The sequence below is a fragment of the Eptatretus burgeri genome, chromosome 4 (genome assembly GCF_056783735.1).
Source record: "Eptatretus burgeri isolate ZD-2024b chromosome 4, Ebu_testis_v1, whole genome shotgun sequence".
Lineage (NCBI taxonomy): Eukaryota > Metazoa > Chordata > Myxini > Myxiniformes > Myxinidae > Eptatretus > Eptatretus burgeri.
Genome location: NC_140964.1, coordinates 113,636,944 through 113,655,605, shown reverse-complemented (window position 1 = coordinate 113,655,605; position 18,662 = coordinate 113,636,944). Strand labels below are relative to the sequence as shown.

Here is an 18,662-nt window from a genome sequence, read left to right as displayed (position 1 = left end):
TTGAACCATCATTAGTATGGAACCATCATAATCAGCATGGAACCATCATAATTGGCACGGAACCATCATAATTAGCATGGAACCATCATAATTATGATGGAACCATTATAATTAGCACGGATCCATCATAATTAGCATGGAACTATCATAATTGGCACGGAATCATCATAATTAGCATGGAACCATCATAATTAGCATGGAACTATCATAATTAGCACGGAACCATCATCATAAGCACGGAACCATCATGATTCGCACGGAACCATCATAATTGGCACGGAACTATCATAATTAGCATGGAACCATCATAATTAGCATGTAACTATCATAATTAGCACGGAACCATCATAATTAGCACGGAACCATCATGATTAGCAGGGAACCATCATAATTAGCATGGAACCATCATAATCAGCATGGAACCATCATAATTAGCATGGAACCATCATAATTAGCACGGGACCATCATAATTAGCATGGAACCATCATAATTAGCATTGAACCATCATTAGTATGGAACCATCATAATCAGGATGGAACCATCATAATTGGCACAGAACCATCATAATTAGCATGGAACCATCATAATTATCATGGAACCATTATAATTAGCACGGATCCATCATAATTAGCACGGAACCATCATAATTAGCACGGAACCATCATAATTAGCACGGAACCATCATAATTAGCACGGAACCATCATAATTGGCACGGAACAATCATAATTGGCACGGAACCATCACAATTAGCACGGAACCATCATAATCAGCATGGAACCATCATAATTAGCATGGAACCATCATATGTGTACCCATAGTGTGCCAATGGTAACATTACGAGACACAGATGGAGGGAGCATTTCGGTCCCATGGTCCACACAGACACAGACCCGTGAGAGCATTTGTGACACCGTGGTGTCCAGAAGAGCAAGCAGCGGCTCCGAGCTAACACAAGCAAACACCCTGGCACCTCGTGGTGCTGACGAACTGCGTTTTCACACCATCACGATGGAGTGCACCTCACCGCGTCACAACACCTGTTCATCAGCACGTGGCCATCGGTCATGTATTGTGGACTTAAAAACACCATTTTATTTTAGATCTTCTTCCTCCACGGTCATCTCTATCCCGTGTCACCATGTGCCCCCATCTGCACGACACCTTCCCCTGTTTGATCATCTCGCGAACTCTCCTCGTCCGACCCCATCCTCGTGCGCTCCCATCACACGAGCCACGACGGTCCCCCGTGGGCAGCTGTCCTACGTCCCCCTCTCCGTACGTCGCCATCCCACGTTTCCGTGCTGGATCATCCCACGACCCATTCCCATGCACCCCTATCCCGAGAGTCCCTTCCCCGTGCAACCCCATCCAGCACAAGATCTCTCCGCGGACCCCCATTCCACGACCCCTCTCCGGCCCAGCACGTCGACTCCTTCCACTGGTCCCAATCTCATGACACCATGCAACCCGTCTCTCAACCCCTTTTATGGTGCTGTACCATCCCACGACCCCTCTCTCTGTGTGTGCGACCTCATCACACAACCGGTCCAATTGCTCACCCATCCCACGACCACCTTCTCGTATATACAAATCTCATGACCCCGTAACATACCCCTATCTCACGACCCCCCACCCCCCCTCCATCCCATAAGCCGTTTTACCCATGCGACCCCATCCCACGGGCCACGACCCTCTTCCCGTGCTTCCCCCATCCTCACCCCATCTGCTGCCCCCATTTCCCCGTGTGTCCCCAGACCCATCCCTCCCTCCCTGGTATCCACACAACCCTGTCCCGGAGAACTTGCCCCGAGATCAATGGGCCAGACTTGGGGGGGGGGGGTGGAGGAGGTGGTGGGCGCGTCGGGAACAAGACTATAGGTTGTCAAGGTACGGGAGGTGTAGGAGAACGGACGGAAGGACCGACTTGAGGAGGAACACGAGGAGGTGCTAAGGTGGCAGAGGTGCTGGCAAAAGAAGTGCTCCGAGGAGGAGGTGCTGGAGGAAGTGTTGTAGGAGGAGGAAGAAGAAGAGGCGGCGGAGGAGCGCATGGCAGACACAGCCAGTGCCAGGTGGAAGCGACGCAAACAACCGTGTCCGCAACGCAAGCACGGTGAGGGTTCGTTACGGGGTAACATTGGCTTAAAAATCCTCAACTTTCATGACTTATTAACCGAGTAATATGGGACGGATTCTGTACATTATCGTGTACTTGTGTCGTGTGTGATGGGAAACATTTAAGTTAGTTATAATGGAGGACATTTCAGAGCGTGACGTGAGGAAACTCTGAGGTACTTTTCATGGCGGAGCATTTTGGCGCGTAATCGGTGTAATGAGGTGAAGTTGAGGTATTTAATGAGGGACCTTTGGTACTTGAGGTAAACTTGAGGTATTTAATGAGGAACATTTCGTATTTGAGGTAAACTTGAGGTATTTAATGAGGGACCTTTGGTATTTGAGGTAAACATGAGGTATTTAATGAGGGACCTTTGGTATTTGAGGTAAACTTGAGGTATTTAATGAGGAACGGTTGGTATTTGAGGTAAACATGAGGTATTTAATGAGGAACCTTTCGTATTTGAGGTAAACATGAGGTATTTAATGAGGGACCTTTGGTATTTGAGGTAAACATGAGGTATTTAATGAGGGACCTTTGGTACTTGAGGTAAACTTGAGGTATTTAATGAGGGACCTTTGGTATTTGAGGTAAACTTGAGGTATTTAATGAGGAACCTTTCGTATTTGAGGTAAACATGAGGTATTTAATGAGGAACCATTGGTATTTGAGGTAAACTTGAGGTATTTAATGAGGAACCGTTGGTATTTGAGGTAAACTTGAGGTATTTAATGAGGAACCGTTGGTATTTGAGGTAAACTTGAGGTATTTAATGAGGAACCCTTTGGTATTTGCGGTAAACTTGAGGTATTTAATGAGGAACCGTTTGGTATTTGCGGTAAACTTGAGGTATTTAATGAGGAACCTTTAGTATTTGAGGTAAACTTGAGGTATTTAATGAGGAACCCTTTGGTATTTGAGGTAAACTTGAGGTATTTAATGAGGAACCTTTAGTATTTGAGGTATACTTGAGCTATTTAATGAGGAACCTTTTGTATTTGAGGTAAACTTGAAGTATTTAATGAGGAACCCATTGGTATTTGAGGTAAACTTGAGGTATTTAATGAGGAACCTTTAGTATTTGAGGTAAACTTGAGGTATTTAATGAGGAACCCTTAGTATTTGAGGTAAACTTGAGGTATTTAATGGGAAACCTTTAGTATTTGAGGTAAACTTGAGGTATTTAATGAGGATCCCTTTGGTAATTGAGGTAAACTTGAGGTATTTGATGAGGTGAAATGTAGGTTATTTAGTTTAATATTGCGAGCTGGGGGACAATAACGCCACGATAATTAATTAATACGATGAGGTATGAAAGACAGTTGCGTTGTGGTAAATTGTGATTATCATTGTAATTATTACAGTGTGTGATTTGTCTGGGCTGTGGTGATGGTTCCGACACATCGAATGCCACATTCATCGTTGTCATAGACGTAGAAAGACAAAAGTAATGACAGAATGGGTGATCGACAGGATGCCATGACACGGAGAGGATCTGAGGGTGATGGCTGCGAGTGCCGTCCGCCTGTGCGCGTGTCTGTCACGTCCACCTGTGTGTCCGACATGTCTGCCTGTCTTTCGCCTGTGTGTGTCTGTCACGTCCACCTGTGTGTATCCGACATGTCCACCTGTCTTTCGCCTGTGTGTGTCCGTCACGTCTACCTGTGTGTGTCTGACATGTCTGCCTGTCTTTCGCCTGTGTGTCTGTCACGTCCACCTGTGTGTGCCCAACATGTCCGCCTGTCTTTCGCCTATGTGCTTGCCGCGTCCACACGTGTGTGTCTGACATGTCCGCCTGTCTTTTGCCTGTGTGTGTTCTTCATGTCCACCTGTGTATGTCCACCTGTCTTTCGCCTGTGTGTGTCCGGCACGGCTACCTGTGTGTCTGACATGTCCGCCTGTCTTTCACCCGTGTGTGTCCGTCACGTCTTCCTGTGTGTGTCTGACATGTCTGCCTGTCTTTCGCCTGTCTCCGTCACATCCACCTGTGTGTGTCCGGCATGTCCGCCTGTCTTTCGCCTGTGTGTCCCCGTCACGTCCACCTGTGTATGTCCACCTGTCTTTCGCCTGTGTGTGTCCGTCATGTCTATCTGTGTGTGTCCGACATGTCCGCCTGTCTTTCGCCTGTGCGTGTCCGTCACGTCTACCTGTGTGTGTCCGACATGTCTGCCTGTCTTTCGCCTATGTGTCCGTCGCGTCCACCTGTGTGTGTCCGACATGTCCTCATGTCTTTCGCCTGTGTGTGTCCGTCACGTCCACCTGTGTGTGTCCAACATGTCCACCTGTCTGTCGCCTGTGTGTGTCCGTCACGTCCACCTGTGTGTGTCCGTCACGTCCACCGGTGTGTGTCCAACATGTCCGACTGTGTGTGTGTCTGTCTGTGTGTGTCCATCATGCTTTGTTTTGGCATAATATCTCCCTTGACTCTCTCAAGCTCGAGCTGCTTATCCAGAACTCACAGTTAGACAGGTTTTGTGATATTGTCGAATATAAACGTACAAGTCGTCGAGGTCGTCCGGTAAGTGCAAACGTTACGTACGATTTATAGATAGACACGTATTCCAGATGAGAGTAACAAACATGACAGGCAGACATGCATATTATACTGTATGGACAAGCATTCAAAACAAGTACAAGTTTAGTGGACAGACAAGTATAAAATCTTCTGGGAAGACAGACAAGTGAAAACTTATTTTAAAGACATAAACAAACTTTACCTCGAACAAGTACAAACTTTACATCGGACAAGTACAAACTTTACATCAGACAAGTACAAACTTTACATCAGACAAGTACAAACTTCACATCGGACAAGTACAAACTTTACATTGGACAAGTACAAACTTTACATCAGGCTAGTACTAACTTTACATCAGACAAGTACAAACTTTACATCAGACAAGTACAAACTTTACATCAGACAAGTACTAACTTTCCATGAGACAAGTACAAACTTTGCATCGGAAAAGTACAAACTTTACATCGGAAAAGTACAAACTTTAACTCAGACAACTTTATCCAACCATGTACGTGCCATGCTCTCTATAGGGTTCATATCTTTATCCAACCATGTACGTGCCATGCTCTCTGTTGGGTCCATCTCTTTATCCAACCATGTACATACCATGCTCTCTTTAGGGTTCATATCTTTATCCAACCATGTACGTGCCATGCTCTCTGTAGGGTCCATCTCTTTATCCAACCATGTACACGCCATGCTCTCTATAGGGTTCATATCTTTATCCAACCATGTACACGCCATGCTCTCTATAGGGTTCATATCTTTATCCAACCATGTACATCGCGTGTTCTCTTTCGGCTTCATCTCTTTTTCCAACCATGTACATCGCGTGTTCTCTGTCGGCTTCATCTCTTTATCCAACCATATATACAGTCCTTATGGAAAGTCTACACCGCCCTTCAAAATTTTCACCCTTTGCTTTCTCATAGCTTGGAATTAAAGTGCTTTAAATCAGACTGTCCCACTTTTATTTCGACATCGTAACCCACAACTTCCAAGCGAAAAACCAATTCTACAAATTTCAGAAAATTAATTAAAAATACAAAACTACAATATGTTGGTTGGATAAGTGTCCACCCCCCTGATTTAATACTTGGTGGAAGCACATTTGACAGCAATTATAGCTGTGAATCTGTTTCGATGGGTCCCTACCAACTTTGCACATCTTGATTGGGCAATATTTGCCAATTCTTATGCACAAAACCGGTCAAGCTGAGTCATGTTGCGTGGGGAGAGTTGATGGACAGCAATCTTCAAGTCATGCCACATATTTTCGATTGTATTTAGGGGCTCTGCCTGGGCCAATCAAGGACATTTATCTTTTTGTTCCTTAGCCACTCCAGTGTAGCTTTGGCTGTGTGCTTCAAATCATTGTCATGCTGAAAGGTGAATTTCCATCCCGATTTCAGCTTTCTTACAGAGGGTAGCAGGTTTTCCTCGAGGATTTTTCTGCATTTTGCTTCATCCATTTTCGCTTTTATCCCGACAAGTGCCCCAGTACCTGCTGGTGAGAAACATCCCCATAACATGATGCTGCCACCACCACGCTTCACAGTAGGGATGGTGTTCTTTGGGTGATGTGCTGTGTTGGGTTTAACCAAATGTAACATTTTGCATTTTGGCCAAAATGTTCCATCTTGGTTTCATGAGATCGCAAAACTTTTTGCCACATGGCTTCAGAAATCTCTGGAGTGGTTTTTTGCATACCTCAAACAGGACTCAAGGTGGGCTTTTTTGAGTAGTGACTTACTTCTTGCCACCCTACCGTACAGGCCAGACTTGTGGAGTGCTTGGGATATTATTGTCACATGCACACAGTGACCAGTCTTGTCATAAAAGCACGTAGCTTTTTCAAAGTTGCTATTGGCCTCTTGGTGGCCTCTCTGATCAGTCTCCTTCTTGCTTGGTCATCAAGTTTAGAGGGATTGCCTGATCTAGGCAGGTTTTTGGTGGTACAATACACTTCTTAATGATTGTCTTGATTGTGCTCCAAGGGATAGTAAAGGCTCTTTCAATATTTTATACCCATCCCATGATCTGTGCCTTTCCACAACTTTATCCCGGAGGTCTTTTGCAAGATTCTTAGTGCTCATAGTTGAGTCTTTGCTGTGAAATGCATGAGAGAGGAAACCTACAGGAAGATCTGATTTTATTCTGAAAAAAAAAATCAGAATCACTACAATTTAAGACAGGTGGAGGCCAATTAACTTGGTGTGTGATCTTGAAGTTGATTGGTTCCAACTGAGCTGATTTACAATTGCTATTATAAGTGGGGCAGACATTTATACAACCAAGATATTCGAATTTTGTATTTTTAATTAATTTTCTGAAATTTGTAGATTTGTTTTTCACTTGGAAGTCCTGGGTTACAATGTGTAAATAAAGATGGAAAAAGTCGATAAAGAGGGTCCCTCTCTTAATCCAACCATGTACGTGGCATGTTTTCTGTAGGTTCCGTCTGTTTATCATACCATGTACATGGCATGTTCTCTGTATGGTCCATCTCTTAATCCAACCATGTACATGACATGTTTTCTGACCCATATTATACATCGACAGACTCATGTTCCATCATATGTACTATATAATGTTATAAAACCATGAACATGAGTGCAGGCTATCACCGGTGACAGCATTAGAACGGTGCTGGCATGTGACTGTGCAATGAACATGCGTGTGTACACACTGATGCACACCTTTCTGGAATCCGTGAGTTGCGATTTCAGGAAAATGCGGCATATTGCGTGGAGTTTGCGGAAACCTTTTGCAAAAAGCACCCTGTTTATGTTGCTGCCACACTCCAAACATTTCCGTTCTTGCTTTTGTTCTTTCATCATCATGAGCGTGCTTTGATATGGGGGAAAACCAAAACATGCATATCTCGGAAAGTTACTCACACGTCAATAACAAGATGGATCAATGGACCAATTGCATACCCTACCTAGTTGGGACTGTCCTCATTTTGCACCGTTGCCAGCGTCCACAAGTCTGTTGTACATTTCTACCTTCAATGCGATATCCTAAGCCTTCAATCAAAGTAACATAAACTTTCTTCTTGTTTGGAACTCCCTGGGAATCATCTGCTCTCGTTCGTGTCTCCACTGCACTGTTACTGACCTAGAACTGTGACACTCGGATATATTTGCCTCATTGAGGGCCACGCAGGCCGGATGACGTTCCATGGTTTACCAAATTATTCCTTCATTTGTAAAATGGCCTGTAAAGATTCGGGTAATGCTGCTGCTCAGATTTAACAGAGAAGTGTTTTAGGAACGAAGTTTCTTCACGACGACGTTGTGCTACAATAACATGCCCATGTCGGAAAGTTTTTCTCAATAACGTGGTCGATCAAAATCTTTAGTACCTGCTGCTTCCTCACTTGATGCTCAGCATTTAGAGGATAAGAGGATGGACAAATCCCCTGGCTGGCATTCCTTTGGAAGGGAGATTTCTCCCGAAAAGCACCACCACCAGATGGCATCGCCAGCACGCAGTGTGTTCTGGGAAGGGCCTCAAGGTCAATAGCCATGTTTGTCTGATGTCAAGTCCTGTGTTGTCTCTGTCTGCATGGGAGTAAGTTTTCGTGTAAGACAGCTCTCCCATTAGCCTTAGAAATGAGGAAAAAAAGAAGAGGTTGTGTGGACCCTCATTATTTTTGTTCCAGGTTCATGGAGCAAGTGATGATAGTTGTTTGAGGCAGAAGTTACCGGCGGAGTGGCTGTATGAGTTGCAATTGTTATTGAGTTGGACAAATGAGAGTGTCCACGGTGAGGAGGTTTGACCTGCCATATTCCAAAGACCTCCAGCAATGTTACCTGTTGCGTTGTATGCTATTGTTAATCAATACCCCTTTGGGTCCTCTCTTGTTGATGCTTTTCTACCTTGAGATGAGAACCTGTGCTACATGCAGTGCATTAAGTACCTGCAGAGGGCACCACACTTTACATGAAACAGGATTGTTGAGGAGTAAAGATTCTTGTTAACTCAATAAAATCATTGAGGAAGTAAACAAGTACGATGGAACTTATTCAGGCTCTTACAACCTGGACTATTTCCATGCAAGGTGAAAGGGTCCTCACAACGATTTTCATTGGCTGTTTCAAGCACAGTCCATTCAGGGTAGTTCGTTTCAGACAATACAAAGAGTGGAATGAATTACCAATTAATCACATGGTTCAGGTTACATTTAATGTTACAAGACAAAACTAGAACGGCACTCCGAGAGCAATAGTCTTGTCTCGCGTGCTCATTCTGAAAAATCGTTTACTAAACAAGCTACGATTATAGCCCACTCCTATTATTGCTTATATAGAAGGGGAAGAAGATTCTTTTTACGTTTTTTTTTTTTTCAATCCAATATGGCCACCTAACCACGTGACCGATGATGTCATAAGTTTAATTCTTCACTCACATTGGTTCATAAATCAGATATATAAAGCTTCAGATTTTTCGGATAAGGATTTTGATTCAACAAATTATGGCTGGAATACCACTTAATCGATGACATCATCATTATCACCCGTTATACCCCACGGGGAATTGATGATGTATGCCAAGTTTAATTTTTTTTGTTGAGCGGTTTCAGAGAAAATTAAGTCCAATTTTTTTTTCTTTTAATCCAATATGGCTGCCATACCACGTGACCTTTGACTTGAGATTTAGCAATTATAGATTATCCACGGGGAGTCCCTGCTATGTTGAATGCTTGGTGTCAATTGGACAAGTGGTTGTCGAGGGAATTTTTTTATAGCAAAAATAGATCTGCAATGGTCTCACATTCACTTCGGGGCAAGACTAATTTGTGGTGTAGATAGGAATTTGTATTTTGTTTAGGGTGCCTGAGATCATTTGCATGCTCTTCACGAAAGACACCATGGGATGCATTGACGTCCACCAAAGCAGTCCTTCAAATGGATGGTTCACATATTGATGTAATGCCAGGAAAGCGAAACACCAGGCCCAGGGTGACAGTTCATAGCTGGGTCAAGATTCCAACCCAGGCTGAACTGCAGCTCTGCGATCTTTGGGTGATTGGGTCCTGAGTTTGACTCTCTGTCATGCCATGGAACTAACACCAGGTGGATTGACTCAGCCTGTCATCCTTTTGAGGTCAACAAAATGAACAGCGGCTTTTTGGGAATAATGAGCCATTCGAGTATCCTGCGTAGGAGTTGTGACCCATCCAGGATTGTACCCCCTAACCAAGGATAAACTGCCTTGGCAGCCCAATGTGTCTGAAGATGTGAACACCACGAGATGTTTTAACGTCTACCGAAGCAGTCCTTCTTCTAGTTACTTCTCGGCCACCCTTCCAGCCCTGGTTATGGTTAGATATATCATTGTTTTCATCAACACCTGCAAACATCAATGTGTATGCGCACTGATACAATTTTACACCACGGGACCATGTCTTCATGAAGGACCTGGACGAACTGTCTCTCTTTTATGACATCATGTTGATGTCACGTGACTCCCACCTCCCTTGCACTGTGTAATCGCTCAGCAGGACAGAACAGTTTTGAAAAGACGTCAGCACAGGCCAGGGACTCTTGATCCGACATACGCATTTCTAATGAGACAACGGTTCCTGTACTCAAGCTGCATTCGCAAAATTTTACACAAGCACAAGCCAAGGTGGCTTAATTGTTCAGGATAGGGGCATCTTCATGAACCGCTTTATTAAACAGTAACTAAAGCCAGTGGAGGGGCTTGTACTCATATCAAATGATATGACATCAAGAAGAATGAGTTCGTACTTTTTCATGGATTATAATGACGTACGGGGACAGTAGATAGAATTTAAACCTGATATTTCAACACAACAAGCGATATTCGACTGGGAGAACATTAAACAAGGTAACTCTAACCCGAACACTCACCCGTGCACTCGCCTGTGCTGCTGTTAACCTGCAAAGGTGTATGAGCATCACTCAACAAGTAATAAATCTATACTAATAAAAGGCAATGTGTGTGTCAGTGTGTCTCCTCCATAAATCCAAAACCATAAAACCGAGCAGTCTGAAACTTTGAATGCAAACGAAGAAAACTCCAAGGAAGTGCAAGAGTGAAAATTGAGTGTTTGGGCTAATTAAAACACCCCTTTTGAAAATAATTAACGGCATTATTTAATTATATCCTTCATCAGGAGATCCTCGGCCACCTCACTCTCTGGTTCTTAAGGCGTTTCCTTGATAACCTCGCCTGGGTCTGAAGCCGCCATGTTTTTTGGCCTGCTCAACCTATGCCTTGACTTGGAAAATGCCACAACTATTTCTTAACGATAAAGTTTTTTTTTCTTCACTTTTCTCAGTCATATTGAATGCCTGTTTACCATAGCTACGAATCATTGTATAACATCACTTTTGTAAGTGCTATAGTTTTCAAATTAGGAGCTTTTTTTTGTATAACTTGTCGAGGCTCGTATGAGAGCGAACAGACAACTCACAGCAAGGGGGCATGGGACAAGAGGGGTGGGAGTGGAAGGTACAAAACAGTGGGGAACAGACACATTAGGTGAACTGTGGAAGGGAGAGGGATGGGGATGGGACGGGGAACATGGCAAAGAGAAGATGGACATTACAGGGACTTTCAGGAAGGAAAGCAGGGGAATTGAAGGAAGTGGGCTTGGGTTGATTATCGGGGGTAGAAAAGATCGAGGATTTGGATGGGGGAAGATAAGAGGTGGTGGTGAACAGCTGTTTTGAAAGCCTGGAGGGAAGAATGGGAAAGAATAGAGTGAGGGAGTTTATTCCAAAGGCGGGAAAAATGAGGAATGAAAGAGTGAATATGAGCAGTGATTCGTGATTTTGGTAGTTTTACCAGAAGGGGGTTGTTGGCGGACCTTGAGCGCCCTGTGGAAATGTGGTGGGGACAGATCGCAGAGAGAGCAGGGGGGGGGGCAAGGCTGGAGAGGAGTCGGTAGAAGACAGAAAGACCACCGACCAACCTGCGGTGATTGAGTGAGAGGCCCAAAGACTCAGCTTCATTGCGGGAGATGCCGATGATCTTAAATGCCCTGGTTTCGACAGCGTGAAGCCGAGAAAGGTGGGAGGCAGGAGCACCAGCCCAGAGGGGAGAGCAGTACTCCATCAGGCTACGGACAAAAGCTTTGTCTTGGAGCGATTTCATGCATGATATGAAACGATTTTCCATGGTCCACTGTCACGGACTAATTAAAGTATATCATAAAAATATTATTTCGGTTTTTAGGATCAGATATCGTCTGGACTAAACGAGTGTCAAAATCCGTTGTGAAATCTGATAATTTAAAGAAATAACGAGTTTTATAACTAAGCCGATATACATATTTGCTTTAAGCAAGCAAGGCTATGTTCCCTCCTCCATATATACACACGAAAAAGTGAAATTTCCAAAGCATTAAACTTATCTTTTTCTACTGTTTGGAGAATTTTGTTGAGTGAACAAAATTTTTTCGGGACATATCAAAATTAATCAGCTTCATTGAGCTACGTATATGACTTGATGCATTCACTGCTTGACCTCACGCCCTGTCCCCAAGAGGGACTGCTTATCCATAGCATCTGCCAGATCTGTGTCAAAATTGTCAGATGTTTCGTGAGGTGCTTTACAGGGAATCAAAGCAAATGTGGCAAGAAATGGACGTTTTTAAATGAAGTTCTAACGTTTGTGCAGACCTCAAACCGATGTACCACGTGACGTGTGCACATGCGAGCAGGCAAAATGGCGCATTTTCTGCAATGTTTATTTCATGAGCTGATGAACTTTGCATTGTCTCCAGGGTTGTTCTGCATGAAGCAGGACCTCTTTTGTGGTTAATGTCATTTTATTTCATTAACTGCTTCGTGCATGGTGAAGTTGGGCTTTCCAGTTAAAGGGATCTTTGATGGTATGCAGCAACAGCCTCACCAACCGTTCCTTATCAACGATTTAATTGGAGTGCTTGCAGGAATGCTTAAACCATTTGCCGAGCACCCATTGTTGACAGTGGTACCACGCTTCGTCATTATGAGTGAATTGTTCAGTCTCTGTGGACGCTTTTGCCGCATCGCCTCATTTAGAGCGAGTGGTTTGTGCTCCGTTACCCTGAACGAGTGGTTCATCCTCCAACACCCTGAATGAGTGGTTCGTGCTCCGTCATCCTTAACGAGTGGTTCGTGCTCCATCACCCTGAGCAAGAGGTTCGTCCATGCTCCGTCACCCTGAGTGAGTGGTTCGTGTTCCGTCACCCTTAGTGAGTGGTTCGTGTTCCGTCACCCTTAGCGAGTGGTTCGTGCTACGTTACCCTGAATGAGTGGATCGTGCTCCATCATCCTTAGCGAGTGGTTCATGTTCCATCACCCTGAGTGAGTGGTTTGTGCTCCGTCACCCTTAGCGAGTGGTTCGTGCTACGTTACCCTGAATGAGTGGATCGTGCTCCATCATCCTTAGCGAGTGGTTCATGTTCCATCACCCTGAGTGAGTGGTTTGTGCTCCGTCACCCTTAGCGAGTGGTTCGTGCTACGTTACCCTGAATGAGTGGATCGTGCTCCGTCATCCTTAGCGAGTGGTTCGTGTTCCATCACCCTGAGTGAGTGGTTCGTGCTCCTTCATTCATTCTGAGTGAGTTGATGTGAAATAACACCCGATTTCCCAGCCGTTTGCCTAACCAACGTGTTTTCTAAATTACCGAGCCAAAATTTTTTTCCACCCATCACACACAGCTGTTTATAAAGGTTAATGTTTGTGACCATATCCCTGAAACGTCTATATAAATGTAACGTTGTTTATCGGTGAAAGTTACTCAAGGTTTTTGGGTTGTATGCAGTACAAACTGGAGTTGATAATCGGACCGACTCCAACCTGCCGATTACTGAAAAATTGCCAATATTGGCCAAGCGTGTGTGTGTGTGTGTGTGTGTGTGTGTGTGTGTGTGTGTGTGTGTGTGTGTGTGTGTGTGTTTGTGTGTGTTATTCATAAAGCAAAACATATTCCTTCTGCTAACTCCCCTACCTCCTCTCTCTCTCTCTCTCTCTCTCTCTCTCTCTGTGTCTCTCTCTCTCTCTCTCTCTCTCTCTCTCTCTCTCTCTCTCTCTCTCTCTCTCTCTCTGTCTCTGTCTCTGTCTCTGTCTCTGTCTCTCTTTGTCCCATCCTTTCTCTACCCCCTCCCAATACAGTGCCGTGCCCTGCTCCAGCATCTACTCTCTTACTCTCCCCTCCCCTCTCTTTCTGTCTGTCTCTGTTGCTGGACATATCCGGACAGTGGTTACGTCTGTACAGCATTCATCCCCGGACGTGTCCGGGCAGGGTTTGTCTCCGGACGTCTCTTGGCGGTGTTTATGTCCAGACAGGAGTTTGTCTCCAGATGTGTCCAAGCGGTGTTTTTCTCTGGCCAGCTTAGCTCTGGACGCGTCCGGGTGGTATTTATGTCTGGAGAGGAGTTTGTCTCTGGACTTGTCTGGACAGGAGTTTGTCTCCGGGCCGTGTTTATAGTTTGAGTGGTAGAGAATGGATTTCAGACATTATTTTGTTTCCAACTTCACTGTTATTTTATGCAGAATCATTTTGATGAGACGGCATGAATCGTAATTAACACTCCACCACACGTCTGCCTTCCCTTCCTCTCACCTCACACTGTGTTCCCTTCCCCCACCCTCCTCGCCCCCCTCCCTCCACCTCTTCACTCTCCCCGCTCTCTCTTCCCCCTCTTTTTTCTCCCTCCCCCTTTAGTTTTACCGTCAGTGAAGCAGCGGGTGGTATTTGATAAGTCCTCAATATATGAAACAGGTGTGGGAAAACTGCAGTAGAAATAATCACGAGTTATTTATTTTATTAAAACCACTGCGTGCTTTTTTAATTTATTTCTCATTCATCATCTGATTATTTGTGTGATCTCATCCCTAATTGTACAGTATTTGTGTGAAATATATCCTTTTTTTTGGAATGACAGCTGCAATGTACATTATTCGTATTCTGGTGTTATGCCCGAAGGCAGGTTCACCACTGCCGAAGCTGTTTATTGGAAACGGTTGTACTTGGTAGTTTGCCATTGCCTTCCCAGCAGTAGTTAGGGCAGGAATTTTGAATGTTTTGGTCATGGTGCCGCTGATAGTTTACCTACTCTTCGTGATGGACACCATGTGGTCTTTAACTTCCACCAACAAATGCTGGCAGACGTGATTCCCGTTTAACGTCCATCCAAGGGCTGGCACACACATTGATGAACCACCCTGCCTGTCAAACACCAGGATGGCAGTTTATAGCTGGGTCGGCATTCAAACCCAGGGTAGACAGCTCATATCAGAGGTGAGTGTGCATATACCTTTTAGCCATCCAAACACCAGAAATGTACAGTTCTCCAACATTTTGTAGTAAAAAAATTATTTTACTTTTTCCCCATTTTAGAAATAGTGAGGTTTTTGAAATGACCAGATAAAGTTTTCAACATCATGTGACAAAACAAATGCAATGTGTCTTCAATAATGAATGTCCTTGTTTTTGAGGGAATGTTTTTTTTTTTTCGTGTTGAAGGTACAAACCATAGTAAATGGCCTACTTTCAAGCATCGCTCTTGGATCTGCCTGTTTGGTGTTCACATCTGAATTACCAGCTCATGATGTCCTCCACCTCAGGTTTAAATAGTACATACCTTGTTGATTTTGTCCACTGCTTGCTAATGTTCTTGTAATTCATCTAAAAGTACACTGCTGTTTCTTAATGCTTCGCCATAAGCCTTAAACGCAGTAAAACAAACAAACAAAACCTGTTGCTGATGTTAGTTCCAGTTGCGATACCTATGGTGAAGAATATTGGTGAGCACCATGTTTGGTTTCAGGATGCTATTGGTGATGGTGTTTGCCGCGTACATGCGAGATCGATATATTGTGCCTGAATAAAAGCCATTGGGCCGTTTCAGCTGACATGCCGCAGGGTCATCACGGAAAACTCCAGCGTTCGGCTGTTAGCTTGGGCAGGCAGAGAATGCCTCTTCGGTCTCCCCATGGGAGTGTGAAAGAGCCTTTTGTGGGACCATCTCAGCAACCCTTCTGGCTTCCCTTCATGTCCCGTTGTCCCATGCTGGGCCCGCCCCCAGGTGACAGGCCATTGTTGGGGCATCACGTGACTATCTGGCCTCATGCCGACGAACTTTGTTCTGGTTTTGATCCCGAGCAGCGGGGATTGCAGAGGGTGTGCTTTTTTTAATGGGGATTGGGCTTCGAGGAATGGGTGGGGAATGCGTTTATAGATGGAGGAGTGCTTTGGGACAGGAGAAGAGGGTCGGTGAAATTGGTGGACAGCAGTATCGCCTCGGGGATGAAGGGAGTCAACACAGACAGCAGTTGTGTGTCGCTCGGATGGAATGGTGATTGCAGACCCGAGATATGGTATCATGTTTTAATTTTCTTCCTTGGCATCACCACAACTCCCATTGAACACCACTGGGTATTCAGTATGTGTAAAGAATATATACAGAAAAGCTGAACTTAACAATTGAAGGCACGATGGATATAATGACACAGGAGAGGTTGAAACAAAAGCTGGGAAAGTTTCATGAAGGACAACAAATAGTCACTGTGTCACATCCAAAACGTTAAGACCAAACATCCCATTGTGCACTTTGTAATTGAGTGTGCAAGCTACCGATTCTATTAAATAATGGGTCGTGCACTTCATGACAGTTTTAAAAGTTTTGTTTTGAAGATATGGAAGTAAGTTACAGAAATCTTTTGTCTCAATGAATTTATTTGTTAAAGGGAACTGTTTGACCATTGTGGAGTAAATCTCTTGTTGATCCAGTTATTTTAATCAGAATGAAGCTTACATTTTCCTCTGTGCAGTGACATCATAAGAGTCATGGAAAGTCCTTCAGCTGTACTTCCCAGTGTTGTAAAAAGGGTCAAAATGTGGAAATGTTCCAGAAACTTTCCAAATGGATATGTTGCTGTCCTAAGAACGTGTGTGGAATGTGATGTGCACCGATGATGCTCAGTTTCATGCAAATCACCCCCAACAAGGGGCAAACAATGAACCAACTCAATGGAGAGGCCTCTCCTTTCACACTAAGCATTTTCACTTCGTATGAATGCAACCCAATTTTGATTGTTCTCTGGTTTTTCGAGTTTAGTTTAAACAATACAAATGTTTCTAGTATGTTTTTATACTCGAGTAATCTCATCAAATGAAACACCAATCGTTAGCCATCCTGGATGCAAATCTGTGATTTTGGCCAAAATCATCATGAGGACGCCACCAAAGCATTGTTGTGAGTTCGACCACAAACAAGGCTGTTTCCATTGCACAACATAAACACCGTTCCATAGAAGATCACCTGGATCTTTGAATTCAATTCTGATCGATTTGGGGAAACAATTGGGTTATCTTAGCGAATAATTTGTCCCCACAGATGGGTTCATTACCCCAAATTATGGGCAGAATGATTTGTAATACCCATCCCTACCAGGAGCGGTGCTAAAGGATACATATTTACTGAGAGAATTGGTGTTCTCCCCCCCCCCCCCCCACCATGAACCCCTCTGACAGTTAATTTTCTTTATCGCTTAAAACTTTGCAGTGTGCACCCGTGTACAACCACCAGTTTTCAAATTATTTCATCCAGTGGTTTAGGAGTGCATAGACATCAAACAAATGAACAGACAAACAAACACACGCAAATACCCAAACAACCAAAACATACACAAATAAACACCAAAACAAACACACGCACACACACACACACACACACACACACACACACACACACACACACACACACACACACACACACACACACACACACACACACACACACACACACACACACACACACACACACACACACAATCACACAAACAAACATACAGGCCTACAGAGGTAGATACTTTGCGACCTGATAGGTCTCCGTTCCACCTCCTGAAACTCACCCAATTGCAGAGACAGCAGCCAAAAACAGCACCTTGCACACGGGCGCACACACACACACACACACACACACACACACACACACACGCGCACACACACACACACACACACACACACACACACACACACACACACACACACACACACACACACACACACACACACACACACACACACACACACACACACACATCCTATAGAAAGTCTCCATCACTTTTCAAAAGTTTCATGCCTTATAGCCTGGAAATAAATTTCATTCAATATGACCTCCACCTTCATTTACACATCGTAACCCACAACTTACAAGCAAAAACAAATTCTACAAATTTCAGAAAATAAATTAAAAATACGAAAGGAGTTTATCTTGGTTGGATAAGTGTCCACCCCCCCTGATTTAATACTTGGTGGAAGCAACTTTGGCAGCAATTACAGCTGCGAGTCTGTTGGGATAGGTCTCTCCCAACTTTGCACACCTTGATTGGGAAATATTTTCGCTTTCTTCTGAACAACACTGTTCAAGATCAGTCATGTTGCGTGGGGAGAGTTGATGGACACCATCTTCAAGTCATGCCACAGATTTTCGATTGGATTTAGGTCGGGGCTCTGACTGGGCCACTCAAGGACATTTATCTTTTTGTTCCTTAGCCACTCGAGTGTAGCTTTGGCTGTGTGCTTCAGGTCGTTGTCATGGTGAAAGGTGAACTTCCGTCCAAATTTTAGCTTTCTTGCAGATGGCAGCAGGTTTTCCTTGAGGATTTTTCTGTATTTTGCTTCATCCATTTTCCCTTCAATCCTGACAAGTGCCCCAGTCCATGCTGATGAGAAACATCACCATAACATGTTGCTGCCACCACTATGCTTCACAGTAGGGATGGTGTTCTTGGGTGATGTACTGTGTTGAGTTTGCGCCAAACGTAACGTTTTGCATTTCGGCCAAAAAGTTCCGTCTTGGTTTCATCAGACCACAAAACCTTTTGCCACATGGCTTCAGAATCTCCAGAGTGGTTTTCTGCATACCTCAAATGGGGCTCAAGGTGTGCTTTTTTGAGTAGTTGCTTCCTTCTTGCCACCCTACCGTACAGGCCAGACTTGTGGAGTGCTTGGGATATTATTGTCACATGCACACTGACCAGTCTTGTCATAAAAGCA

At 44.2% G+C, this 18,662-nt stretch overlaps 1 protein-coding gene and 1 long non-coding RNA gene across 6 annotated transcripts in view; one reads left to right on the top strand and one right to left on the bottom strand.

Annotated features, from left to right (window-relative positions):
- The window catches only part of LOC147028916 (uncharacterized), a 45,601-nt gene that overhangs the window by 5,934 nt on the left and 21,005 nt on the right, over positions 1 to 18,662 (bottom strand). The window lies entirely within an intron of this gene.
- Positions 1,848 to 18,662, top strand: part of LOC147028914 (zinc finger E-box-binding homeobox protein zag-1-like) — a 131,731-nt gene continuing 114,916 nt past the window's right edge. Inside the window, exons 1-3 of one of the 5 annotated variants that reach the window (XM_085879764.1) lie at positions 1,848 to 2,112; positions 14,769 to 14,900; positions 15,126 to 15,226. In XM_085879764.1, coding sequence (XP_085735890.1) covers positions 15,142 to 15,226 — 85 coding nt within the window. In that variant the 5' untranslated portion in view covers positions 1,848 to 2,112; positions 14,769 to 14,900; positions 15,126 to 15,141. The other 4 variants (XM_085879765.1, XM_085879771.1, XM_085879767.1 and 1 more) reach the window with 4 other exon arrangements.